This window comes from Myxocyprinus asiaticus, chromosome 31, assembly GCF_019703515.2.
Source record: "Myxocyprinus asiaticus isolate MX2 ecotype Aquarium Trade chromosome 31, UBuf_Myxa_2, whole genome shotgun sequence".
In the NCBI taxonomy this organism is placed as follows: Eukaryota; Metazoa; Chordata; class Actinopteri; order Cypriniformes; family Catostomidae; genus Myxocyprinus; species Myxocyprinus asiaticus.
In genome coordinates, this window is record NC_059374.1 from 4,930,125 (window position 1) to 4,943,609 (window position 13,485).

The window sequence follows — 13,485 nt, forward strand, 5'->3', positions numbered from 1 at the left end:
AGAATTAAAAAAATATTACAAATTACAGTCACACGACTGTGTTTGGACACTTGTATTTTTGTCTCCAAGCACCATGCAACTTTGAGAACTTTGGTCATATGCTGCATGTTTGCATGGCTAATTTTTCATGGTTCATTTTGTAAAACAGTTAGTGTTTCTGTGTGTGTCTAGAATGTGCAGTTGTCTCTGCTGACAGAGCAAGGCATGGGGAAGGCAGTGCAGGAGTTTGTGGATAAGGAGGAGAAAGATGCTATCGAAGAACTCATAAACTACCAGCTGGAGAAAACTCAGCGCTACCTCAGAGAACGCCGTGTGGAGGCCACAGAGGAAAAGATCGATGAGGAGGTAAGAGTAGGTGCAGTCAAGGGAAAGGCAGTGGAAAAATGTCTTAAAATGCAGTAAACTGAGACACCTTTTTAATAATGCTACTAGAGTATTTTATATGAACTGTACGTTGATATTGATTTTTGAGTTTTGCATTGAATTAAAGGCAGCCCAGCTGCACTTGAAGAAAGCTGTTACAAGTCAGTGCTAAAATCAAAATCAAATACAATCAAAAGAGCTAAAACCAAACAGAAGCACTATGTGACGAGGAGGAGGGCGGGGGCTGGGCGTGCGTAGTCCACCTCCTCACACTCTATAAATAAGCACACTGATCTTGAATTGACTCTGCTCTGCAAGCAAAAATGCCCACAGGGAAGCCAACAAATATTTAGTCAAACACTGAATGACACTTACACATTTCTAGCAACAAGCAGAATCTGTCCACTCTTAATGTGAAACTGCTACACGATGTGACAGTCACAGCCAGGGAGAACAAAATTAATGTTTACCAGGCCTGGATTGGCCAATGGGAGAACCGAGAGAAATCCCAGTGGCCTGGCCTGGCTTGCAACTGATCTGGCCTGCTGGTTTTTATTATTGTATTATTATTATTAAATTTTTTCAGCTAATTTTTTATGGGCAGTCACTGTTTCCCAAAGTGAGCTACAATAAAGTGTGACCAACCACTAATTGGAGCTGTGAATTTGGGCTGTCAACAGGGCTGAGAAACTAAATTAAAATTTGTACTTAAATATGATTATTATCAGCTAAAGGGCCAAGAACAGTGAGTGTGTGCTCCCATTTATTTAACCCAAGTATTGGTTTTTACAGCGGTATCAAGATGATTTCAGGTCTGTATTAGCTCCAGAAAATGTTCTCTTTGGGTACACCAAGGTCTAACAAAATTAGGGATGCACAATACAGTATCGGCGGCCATATCAATATTGGCCAGTAAATGTGAATTTTAAAGTTAACGGTTATCGGTCCGATAAGAAAATCTGGCCGATATATTAAAGGAGATACATTTTTCAGGCACACACTACTCACCATGAGGGTTTTTATTGGTACCTTCTGCATGACATGAAACATCAGCCCGCAGCAGACTTTGCTTTAGAAAATCAGAATCAGAATGAGCTTTATTGCCAAGACAGAAGCTTCCATTGCAAAGAGATTGCAACCATATATACATTTAAACATGTATACATATAGTGACATAAAACATTAGATATAACAAATAAATAAAAAGAGAAATATACAATAGAGCAATAATGTTATCATACATTATCATAAAGATCTGAGTAAACACACTATTTTTCTTATCCATGCCACACATGCATTTTGTTTCTTTATTCTTTTTGGATGTTAAAGCATATTATCAGGTTGATAGTGAGTTTGAGACATGTTTGCATTCCTTACTGTGGTCTTTTGACAAGTTTGAATTAAGTGCAATGGACTGTATTCATAAAAGTAGCTCGCTCATCAAATTAATTATAAATTGCAGAGTCAATAGACTTTAAATAAAAAAAAGTTGGCCATAGGAATGTAATATTTCTATATTTAACTGGTTCAAAGTAGGCTAAATTTGGTAAATGATTATGGGAAATGAAAGATTTAGATGTTTCCTTGCAGGTTCCTTGTTTTCTGCATTTGAAGTCATTTTTAAATAAAAGCAATTATCCGCTTTGCATGTTTGATTTCATTTGAAGTGCTCTGGACATGGCTTTATAAACTGAGCCTTTTGTTTTTGTAATCAGGCACATAGAATGTTGATTTATATCTAGATTTATATATCCATTATATTAGGAGGCCGATAAACTGCTATCGGCCTCCTAAAATAACGAGTTATCGTATCGGGCAAAATTTCCATATCGGTGCATCCCTAAACAAAATAACTAAATTCTTCCCAGATAAGGTGATGTTTAGTCCATACTGGCATGTGCCTTAAATGAATTTGACAACCGTACTACATAATGTCATTGTCAATCGCCATACTTTGTTTCTCCAATCTCAACTACTTCACTACCCCAATGATGCTTAATCAGTGTGCACATGCATGAGAGAGAGATTTATTAATGATTTTACAGTGTTTCCTACAGGAGTTTGTGAGACTGTGGTGGGAGAACCTCGGGCCCTCTAGGGGGGTCCAGGGGCATGCTCTCCCATAAGAAAAAGTTGTACATTTTAAAGTTAAATGCATCAATCTAGTGCACTTTGAGAGCAAAATTAGGAGGCTAGAGCTATGAAGAACTTTGTGCTTTTGTAAACAATTTTGTGCTCTAGTAGTAATTTAATCATAAACACATTGGTTGTATGGATGTGAATGGTGATAACACAGCAGAAAAGTCACACCCACAAAGAATAAACAAGATGGAGTTTAACGTAAATCACAAATGGTCAAAACACAGAATCGCCTAGAGCAAACATTTGAGCCAGGGCTTGACATTAAGCATTGTCATGTAAATTGGTCTTTCACTTGTCCTGAATGGGCAAGCAGACTGACAAAACATCAATAACAAAAAAATAACCAGCTATAATTGTGATAGCTTAGGCTTGTGTCACTTATTAGAAAGTTCCTATTCTTATCCTGCTGTTGAAAGTAATCAAGAGCAAAATCCACTTGTTGACAAGCGTTAATGTTGAGCCCTGTGAGCCATCACAGAAATTAAGCAAAAGTGGTTATCTGTGTTGTACTTGCTCCTCAGATGCTGAAAATAGTTACGTTGTCAGAACCGCTGGTAATAATGCTAACGTTAGATAATTGGTTCCAGTGCGTGTGTGTGTGAGCATGCACATGTACAGGGGGCGCCACAGTCTTGGTAATTATTGGGAAACACTGCTTTAGTTGGCCAGTTGTATATATTTAATTATTTTATGTATATATTTAATATTGAGGATATCTTTATCGAAAAGACTTGCTTTTGGTCCTCTGTATGCTGCCAAAACGGTGCTGACCTGCCGAGTTATAGAGTCTACAGGTCTCCTGTGGTGTCTAGCACAAAGACATTAGTAGCAGATCCTTCAAGTCCTGTAAGTTGCAAGGTGGAGCCGCTGTGGATTTGACTTGTTGGTCCAGCACATCTCACAGATGCTCAATTGCATTGAGATCTGGAGAATTTGGAGGCTAGGGCAACACCATGAACTCTGCATGTTCCTCAAACCATTCCCAAACAATGTTTTCAGTGTGGTAGGGCGCATTGTACTACTGAAAGAGGCCACTGCCATCAAGGAATACCATTGCCATGAAGAGGTGTACCTGGGCTGCAGCGATGTTTAGGCTGGTGGCACGTGTCAAATTGATGTCCACTTGAATGGCCAGACCCAGGGTTTCCCAGCAGAACATTGCCCAGAGCATCACACTCCCTCCTTGGGCTTGTCGTCTTTCCACAGTGCATCCTGGTGCCATCACTTCCCCAGGTAAACGGCACACACATACACGGCCGTCCACGTGATGGAAGAAAATGTGACTTGTCAGACCAGGTGACTTTCTTCCACTGCTCAAAGGTCCCGTTCCAAAACTCGCATGCCCATTCTTGGAGCTTTCAGCAGTGGACAGGAGTCATCATGTGCACTCTGACCGGTCTGTGGATACGCAGCAGGGTGCGATGCACTGAGTGTTGTGACACATTCCTCCCGTAACCATCATTCAAGTTTTCTATGACTTGTGCCACTGTAGACACTTCTGTCGGTTCGGACTAGACGGGATAGCCTTCGTTTCCCTCGCGCATTGATGAGCCTTGGGTGCCCAACACCCTGTCGCCGGTTTGTGGTTTGTCCCTCCTCGGACCACTGTCGGTAGGTATTCACCACTGCTGACCAGGAGCACCCCACAAGCCTTGCCGTTTCAGAGATGCTCTGACCCAGTTGTCTGGCCATAACAATTTGGCCCTTGTCAAAGTCGCTCGGGTCTTTACTCCTGCCAATTTCTCCTGCATTCAACACGTTGACTATGAGAACTAATTGTTTGCTTACCATCTAACCTATCCAGACCTTGACATGTGGCCTTTGTAGGAGATGATCAACGCTATTCGCTTCACCTGTGAGTGGTCAAAATGTTTTGGCTTATCAGTGTATACTGCAGGGGTGTCTAAACATTTTTTGAATTGGGGGCCAAATGCAGGAAAAAATAAGGTGCCACATGTAATAATAATAAAAGGGCTAGATGCTACTAAACTGCCACCATCACATTACATCCTCTGCTTAGTATGCGAGGTTTTTAAGGGATGCACCTATACTACTTTTTTCCCCAATATTGATTCCGATATCCAAACTCTTTGAATTGACCAATACCGATTCCGATCTGATACCAGGGCTGTTTTTTCTTAATTAGTGTAAAAAAAAAAAAAAAAAATAATTCTAAATTAATTCTTGCTTACCACCTTCCTCTCTACTTGTGCTTCTCTAAGCAATTTGCATCTTTTAATACAGCACTTTTATTACTGCCTCCTTAGGATGATTTGCTTCTATTGTACTCCTTATTTGTAAGTCTGCTAAATGTATAAATGTAAATGAATATCTTTACCTCACTGTATGAAACAGATTGTGACTAATATTTTGTGTAAAGAAACACAAACCTCAAACTACAACTCAAACTTTTATTATAAAGTAAAGAGAAATCATAAAAACAAGCCTATTAAGAAAAACTTTTTTTTTTAACTAGTCTACTGAATAATGCAGCAGCAAATTATACTGAAGATTTTTACTGAAATTACTGTTAGTGTCTGGACTAATTCAACAGCTCAGTCTCGTGGAAGTCAAAATGGCTAAAATTGCTTACAGCACCTTTAAAGCAGATCAAAAGTCTTTGGTGGTTTGTTTACGTTTGAATTTCTGGACAGTTGGAATTTAAATCAACACGCATACTGTTGGCCCATTTGAACATTCCATCAATGTAAGTCTGTGTGATTTGTCCCATTGTTGATTTTCTGCTATGCGAAAACTGCAAGTCTGATTAGTTAGAAAAGACAAAGCGAACGAAGTCAGAACAGTCTGAAGGTCTGTACCAAGGTTGGTGAATGTAGCTTGAAATCTCTAGGAGTTACTGTCAGAAATTTTGGTCTCAGTTTAGGGATTTTGAAAAAGTCCCAAACAAAGTTTGTAGAATGACTATATGTTACCTTTGTCATCAGCGCATGGAACATTGGAACCCCCCACCACCCAAATATACTGAAGTTTATTGGGAGGGGAAAAAAAAAAGATCTAAATCCCAGAGATCAAAGTCATAGTTCTTTTGTTCCAAAGTGCATGTAGTCTGCTTATACTGTTACTACGTAAACATACTGTTTTACCATTAGCTGCATATCCCCAAATGTGAAAAAAAACATGAATTAACATCAGAGGGAATGTTGAAAGATACAATACATCTTCCTAAATTTAGTCAACTCATGTAATCGCCCAATCTGTTTATGTTGAAATGACACAGAGAAAAGAAATAGGGAATATTTTTGCTTTGGATCTGCGCCTATGCACGCTGCACGCTTACACACTAAGTGACAATCCTGCACCCAGTCGATTCTCTGTAATCTGCGTTGGCATAAACGTTACTTTTTAAAGTATTATTGCAAGTTAATCACGCTTGTGATATGCAAATTTGCGATATTTTGATAAATGTCGTGCAGCCCTAGTCTGAACAAATATTAAAATCCCTGTAAATCGCATTGAACGTCCTGAATTTAATTTATTACAATTTTATAAAACCATGTTTTATCAAAGACTTTAGTCAGACATGTTCTTCTATTTCTTCACCTTCTTTCTCTAACATAACATACTGTTGCCTAGCTCTCCAAGGCCCCTGATTCTACCATTATGTTAGTCAAAGAAAGCGATAAATGTTTCTCTCTTTCGTCTATTGACATGCATGCCCACTCTACATGTTTCGTGACCAAAGCAAAGATTGAAAATCATTTGTCGCATTATTCCTCCTTTTGCTCAGTATTTCCAATGCAGCTGTGTCCTTGTTTGATTGCTTGCTTTCAAATTGCTCCGTTTGCTTCTGTTTCTTTATTTTTTCTATAATCCTCCAAACTGCAGAATATATTAGAATTGTTTTTTAAAAGAATGCACATTAGAGGTCAAACTTTCACAGGGATCACTTTTTATAGGGGTTGTGTCATGAGTATTCACATTTTCTTTGCTCTTTTCAGACAAAAGTGATCATTGTACTATGAAGATATGATGTAACTTTCTGAACTTCCTCACTACTTCAAAAAGATCTGAAACTGATCTGCAAATGGCTTGTTCTAAAATGTTCTGGATTGGATTTGTAATGTAAAAAAATGCAAAACATTAATACCTGAGGCCTGTTGCCTGAAACTAGTTGAATGAACTCAGAGTTTCAGAGTAAGTTTCAGGTTGACAAAACCAGATGGAGCCAAACTGGTTTAGATCAGGTTTAGCGATCTCAAGACACTCGCTACAAACGTTCTCTGTCAACTCAGAGTTTGATCCGGAGTTCATGATTAACCTTGAAGCGCGTGCACATGAATGAGTGACGTTTGCCACGAATAGCCTATGTGTGAAGCTTGGAGAGAGTCGGTGTGATTTACCTCTCCCCTAAAAATCATTTTGAAAATATTAAGAATTTGAACATATACACAGCAGGAAGAAACGCTGCTGCTACCGCAGAAGTTTGAGGTGACTGCTGGACAAAATAACTAAATATAATGTGTCATTGAATTTATGCACACTCACGACCACTTTATTAGGTACACCTACTTATTCATGCAGTTATCTAATCAGCCAATCATGTGGCAACAATCATGCAGATATGGGTCTGGAGCGTCAGTTAATGTTCACATCAACCATCAGAATGTGGGGAAACAAATCTGATCTCAGTGATTTGGACTGTGGCATGATTGTTGGTGCCAGATGGGCTGGTTTGAGTGTTTCTGTAACTGCTGATCTCCTGGGATTTGGCACAACAGTCTCTAGAGTTTACTCAGAATGGTGCCAAAAACAAAAAAACATCCAGTGAGCGGCAGTTCTGCGGACGGAAATGCCTTGTTGATGAGAGAGGTCAAAGGAGAATGGCCAGACTGGTTCGAGTTGACAGAAAGTCTACGGTAACTCAGATAACTATGTACAATTGTAGTGAGCAGAACAACATCTCAGAATGCACAACACATCGAACCTTGAGGCTGATGGACTACATCAGCAGAAGACCACGTTGGGTTCCACTTCTGATGGCCAAGAACAGAAAGCTGAGGCTGCAGTGGGCACAGGCTCACCAAAACAGGCTAGTTAAAGACTGGAAAAACAGCATGGAGGTACACAGATGATAGGCCCTCAGCTTTCTGTTCTTGGCTGACAGAAGTGGAACCTGACGTGGTCTTCTACTGTTTAATCTAAGATATTATATCATAATATATAGATCTAAATTGATTAAATATACCAATTTCCCTGTGAAGCGTGGAAAGTGAGATACAGGGGGAGTGACTTTATTGCATCAGAGATGTCACTTTACTCACAGCTGATTGGTTCACCCGATCTGTAACCCAGAATAAAACCTGCTACTGTGCAGGTTAGCCATGTAACGTAAGTTACTATGGTGATGAACACCTGTAAAAACCGACCTCAAACTTACCTGGTTAGCCACTGAAACCGGCTTCATGCAACAGGCCAGAGACTGGACGCATTTACATGTCAACAAAACTAATTCTGTGTTCAGAAGCTTCTGTTCAAATAGCTGTTCATAGCAATATGATAAGGCTGAAGTGGGATAGACGCTATTATTCCTAAACACCAAAAGATCTAAAAATTGTAGAATGTTTATTTTTTACAAATTCCCTAATGTGGATTTTGACTGTACAGTTTAATTTGTATGCATCTTATGTCTGTTAATGGAGAATAGCGATAAATCTGGCCTAAAATTAGACTTATTTTTTTGGTTTATGGGGCAAAAGGCATATGCAACAAAAGTACATTTTCCATCATTATATGTGGCAGTACGAGAATGTTAAAATAGATATATAACTCATAAATTATACACCTAATACGTGGCTTTGCTCTTTATTTTGTTGCGTTGGTGCTAAAAAAACTTGTTGTATTGATCAGTAAGTAAAAAAGAAAGATGAAATATAGATAAGATATAGATAGAAATATAAAAATCTTTCAGACTAAACTCACTTGGTCATAAAAACCCTGTGTTTGTATAGGTATTTATTATTTTTTCTCTGTAGGCCAGAATATATCAGTGACCTTTTCTTTGACCTCAGTATCATGCAAATAATTATCATTTTAAAGACTGACAGGAGCTTAAAATATATAATGGTGCAGGTAGTAATCTGTCTCGTTTTTACCTGCAGATTCTGAGATTTCGAGAATCAAAGAGAAACACAGCCGAGGAGGACGAGGAAGTACAAGAGGTCAGTGCCACAATTTATCTCTCTTATCATAATGTATTTATTATTCACTGCTTTTCACATTCATCACACGCTGGCAAATGTTTCCACATAAATCACCCAAGCAACAGGTAATTCGTTCTATTTCAGGCTATAAATCGTGCAAAAGCTCATAGAGACCGCAGTGATACTGTGAGAGACAATGATAACCTATCAGACGACCCGGCTGACGTTGCTATGGAGTCTGATGAGGAGTCCATCCCTGCTCCTCCAATCCGTGGAAGAGGGCGTGGCTCCAGAGGGGGAAGAGGTCAAAGCACTAGCAGAAGAGGAAGAGGAAGAGGTATATACACAAACACACACATTCACAGAGATGGAACTGTACCAAAAAGTATTTTAATGATAATATTAGCAAGTAACAGTTCACAAGGAATCCAAATGGAATTGCACAAGGAATGAACAAAACATAAATTCTGTGAACACTTTTAGGGATAGAGGAGGTGGAGATATCTTTTAGCTCCAGAACATCATATGAAGGTTTAGTATTTCTATTAGCAAGTTTGTAAGTGATCAGTGTGGAATATTATACTTTGCACTTAAACCCAATCGCCATTGGTTAGTAAATTTTAGTTTTTACTTGCCATACTTTTGACGACATGTAAGCGTAATGAAACTGAAAACTAAAAATATATTAAGCAAATCGAGAATGGGCATGTTCACATATCTATAGTATTTATATATGTGCCTTCACACAATATAGTATGCGGAATAGTACAATTTATTTTATATTTCAGTTTTCATCATTTTAATCACATTATAGCTTTTAAAATTTTTTACAAATTTTACATTCTATCAATTCATATTATGTCATAAAATTGCATTTTTTAATAATGATACAAGCTGTTGCCTCTATTTGAAATGTCATACACATTTTTTAACAAAATATTCACAAAGTTGGAACCTAATAATGAACTTAGGATTACACATATAACAATTATTTAATAATTATATTATTTAAAAAGACACAACACACAGTAGAAGACAAGGCTGAAACCAGCTTCTTAATCAGCAACTCCTTATTCAGTAAAAGTATCTTGGTGCTTTACCATTACACAGCTCAATCACTGGCGAGGAAAATTTTAATATTTGCTAGCCAATGGCTAATGATATATTTTGGTCGCATTGCGTGAAATTTAGTCACATATGCGAGTGATTTACATAAGCTTGAAAAACATAAGGATTAAACAAAAAATTGTACCAAACAACTGTTGATTATCATTTTTTGCATTTATTGATGAAGAACAAAATAACCCTGTTTTCATGTGTGTTGAGTGTGAGAACTTACACAACTAACTGAATTCATATATCTTATGCTGCAATTGACTTTGTGACAATATTTACATTTACAATTACATTACAAATGACTTAAAAGTGGATCTTGAATGTCAAGTAGGTGTGTGTGTGTGTGTGTGTGTTGCAAAGCAGTTCCGGACATAAAAAAAAAAACAATTTATTTTCTCCATATAGAGAAATACATTTTTAGTAATAATGTAGGTAAACTTTTAAAGACTGACCTTCATCCTGAGCTTTGACGATGTTAAGCGATGTAAACGTTGGTGTGATTTCAACTTCCTTTGTACAAAAGCTTGTTTAAGTACTGGTAAAGTAGTACACTATCCACAAACCTGAAGCAAGATTTATCAATCAAAGAAAGTTGCTGTTACCATGGAAAGGGAATTGCAGCAAAAGAGCTCAGAAGTAATTGCCCACTCCCATAAAGCTTTGTCAGTGACGTGATGGAATCGGCTTTTCTACATCCTCAATCAACTTTGCAGGAATGCATTTTCACCAGTGAGAACAATAATTTTTGTATACATTTTTTAAATGTAAAATTTTAAATGTTTAAATTTTCTTTATACTGTGTTTGTATACTTACAGTTAGTTACTTTGGCTGTAAATATTCAGTATAGTCAGTATTCATATTAATAATTCATAGTCAGTAATAGTCAAGTTTCATCATTGCTGATTTACACACTATAGAAAAAAAAAGAAAACTTGCTTTTGTGTGCGAATGCTCGCTCCTGGTGTGAAAGGCTCCATAGGAATTCATTTATTCTATTCAAAATTTTAATTGCGGGCAAAATCACTGAACAGTTTACATCTGGTGAGGGCCTTCAGCCAGACAAGAGTAAGACCACAGCCCAAAGTAGTCTTACTGAAAACTCGAAGAAGTTGCATATACTACCTTCCATGGACACATTGGAGAAAGAATTGCTATTGGCAATTGGCAAATTAAAGCGCAATTCACAGGGATATGTATAAATGAATAGATTTAAATTTATATAAAGGTTATTTACTCAAAAGATCAGGATATCTTGTGTCTTTTGAGCTGCACATTAAAAATGTATTATCGGTTTCTTCACAAGTTTTAAAGAAGGTTTATAGTGAGTCTTGAGATCGCTGAACGCTGTCTAATCCAGTTTGGCTCTGTCTGCTTTTGTTGACCCGAAACCTACTCGAAGGGCATTTTCACACCTGACTCGTTTGGAGCATTTGTTTCGGAACCTGGTACGTTTACGACCTTAGTTTTGTTCGTTTAGACATATACAGTATGAACATGACATTCACTCTCGGATTTGCACCAAAACAGTCTGTCCGATCGCAAATGAACTCTGGACTGGTTCGCTTGTGGTGAGAATGCAGTCTGTTGGTTCAGTGCAGAAATAATGCTGAAGTAATCAATGAAGAATAAAAATAATCTGATAAGTTTTACAATTCATATCCATCCGAGTGACGGATAATGTTTATTTGATGTCCTCTAAATGGAGCGTGAATTTGCATAACTGTGACATAAACAGTACTCCAAAATTTATACCGGTTGACACATTTTTATGGGTTATCGTTTTATATTGATGTATGAGCTAAATCCTGATCTTAAACACAATTTTGGTCTTTTTTGAAATGTTGCCTTGTGAACGCAACTGAACCAAGGAGAAATTGCCACATTGTAACAATTTTTAACTCTTGTTTCGGAAAATATCAAATGAACTACAGGTTTAAAAACGGCCTGAAACTTTGAGTTTGTTCAACAATCTTCGCACAGTAAGACAGGCTTCAGGTTTTCCTTATGCACCTCTAAACTCTGTGCAGATCAGTGTTAATGTGATAATTGCTGATGAAAATGTTTGACAGTTGTTTTTTTTTAGATTTGGTCAACAGTGGCGAATACGAGATGAAAAAGACGCATCATGATATTTAAGTAATTTTTATTAAAACTGTTGACGCAAAATATGACTAGAAAAAAATAATGCTGAAATATATTAACAGTGCACAAACAGAAGAAGAAACATCTAGAGAAATATCTGTTTAAAGAAGAAGAAATATCTAGAAAGAATTGATTTATAATATCCAATAATCCAGTATGTTGAGAATTTCAGAAAGAGCTGAACGCCGGCAAAATGAACCGCTTTACAAACAGGTTAATTACATCACTCAAACACATCCTGTTTAATCATGAGATTAATCACTATACCCACAACATAGAATATATGTAAAAATTAAAACATGTACCTGAACAAACAACAAAGCCAATGAACAGGTGAACTTGAACTAAGTTACATGCTAGTAAGAATGTATTGCTAGCGTTGTGAATAACTGTTTCTGTATAAACGCGCAATGCAATTTCCTGCAGCGTTTATTGAGTCTATTAAGCTTCTGTGTTCTGTCAGATAAATATACTAAATCCGTCAGCCATTTGGGATCATTCAGCCTGCTGTCACTCACAAGTCCCTTGATTATCCTCAATTCAAACGCTTAGCCAGTGCACCTCTGTGCAGTACAAGACATCATCATATTCTGCTTGAATTTGAGAGCTCCAGACTGCAGCTAGTGGCAAATGCAACCAAAAACAAAGAATTACAATAATAATTTAAAACCTAGTAGCCAATGGCAGCAATCGGGAACACTGTGCATTCATATGCTGTTTCATCAGATATCATCTTGTGAGTAATACAATTTCATCTTTAGACCGTGCGTCGCTTTTCACCCTCTGTTGAGATGAGATCTCTACACACAACAACACAGCATAAGCCATGATGTCAGATTTGCAGACAATGACTCTTCTGAACCAGATTTGTTTTATTTTTATGAATCAGATGAAAATATTTACAAAACTGATCTGTTTCAGGTTAGCAGTTTGAATTAAAGAAACAGTTCACCCAAAAATGAAAATTCTCTCATGATTGACTCTCCTATAAACCATCCTATACGTGTATGTCTTTCCTTCTTCAGCAGAACCGAAATGAAGATTTTTATAAGCACATTTCAGCTCTGTATGGCCATACAATGCAAGTGAATGGGTGCGAGCTGTTTGACGGTCCAAAAGGCATATTTAGGCAGCACAAAAGTAATCTACATGACTCCAGTTGATCGATTAATGTCTTCTGAAGCAAATCGATATGTTTTTGATAAAAGTAAATCGATAATTAAAAATGTATTAATAAAACAAAAAACGCTTCCTGCTACCAGTCGACATCACGTAGCTGTTGCGTGTCGCGTGAGGTGATGGCACCTGTTTATTTGCATTGTATGGACAAAAATAGCTTAAATGTGCTTATAAAAATCTTCACTTGAAGAAGGAAAGACATACACATCTGGGATGGCTTAAAGGTGAGTAAATCATGAGTTATTTTTCAGTTCTGTTCGATTTAAACCAAGAACTGTTACTGTGATTTCTACTTTAGGATCGTTAACTTAATATTAGTCTAATTACTGATTAATTGTTCATATGACAGTGTGTAATTTAAGATACAGTGGCAAGAAAAAG

At 37.4% G+C, this 13,485-nt stretch overlaps 1 protein-coding gene across 2 annotated transcripts in view; it reads left to right on the top strand.

Annotated features, from left to right (window-relative positions):
* The window catches only part of mre11a (MRE11 homolog A, double strand break repair nuclease), a 93,048-nt gene that overhangs the window by 40,323 nt on the left and 39,240 nt on the right, over nucleotides 1-13,485 (top strand). For both annotated transcript variants that reach the window (XM_051665653.1, XM_051665654.1), the window contains 3 exons: nucleotides 172-345; nucleotides 8,625-8,684; nucleotides 8,811-9,003. In XM_051665653.1, coding sequence (XP_051521613.1) covers nucleotides 172-345; nucleotides 8,625-8,684; nucleotides 8,811-9,003 — 427 coding nt within the window. The remainder of the gene's footprint in view (nucleotides 1-171; nucleotides 346-8,624; nucleotides 8,685-8,810; nucleotides 9,004-13,485) is intronic.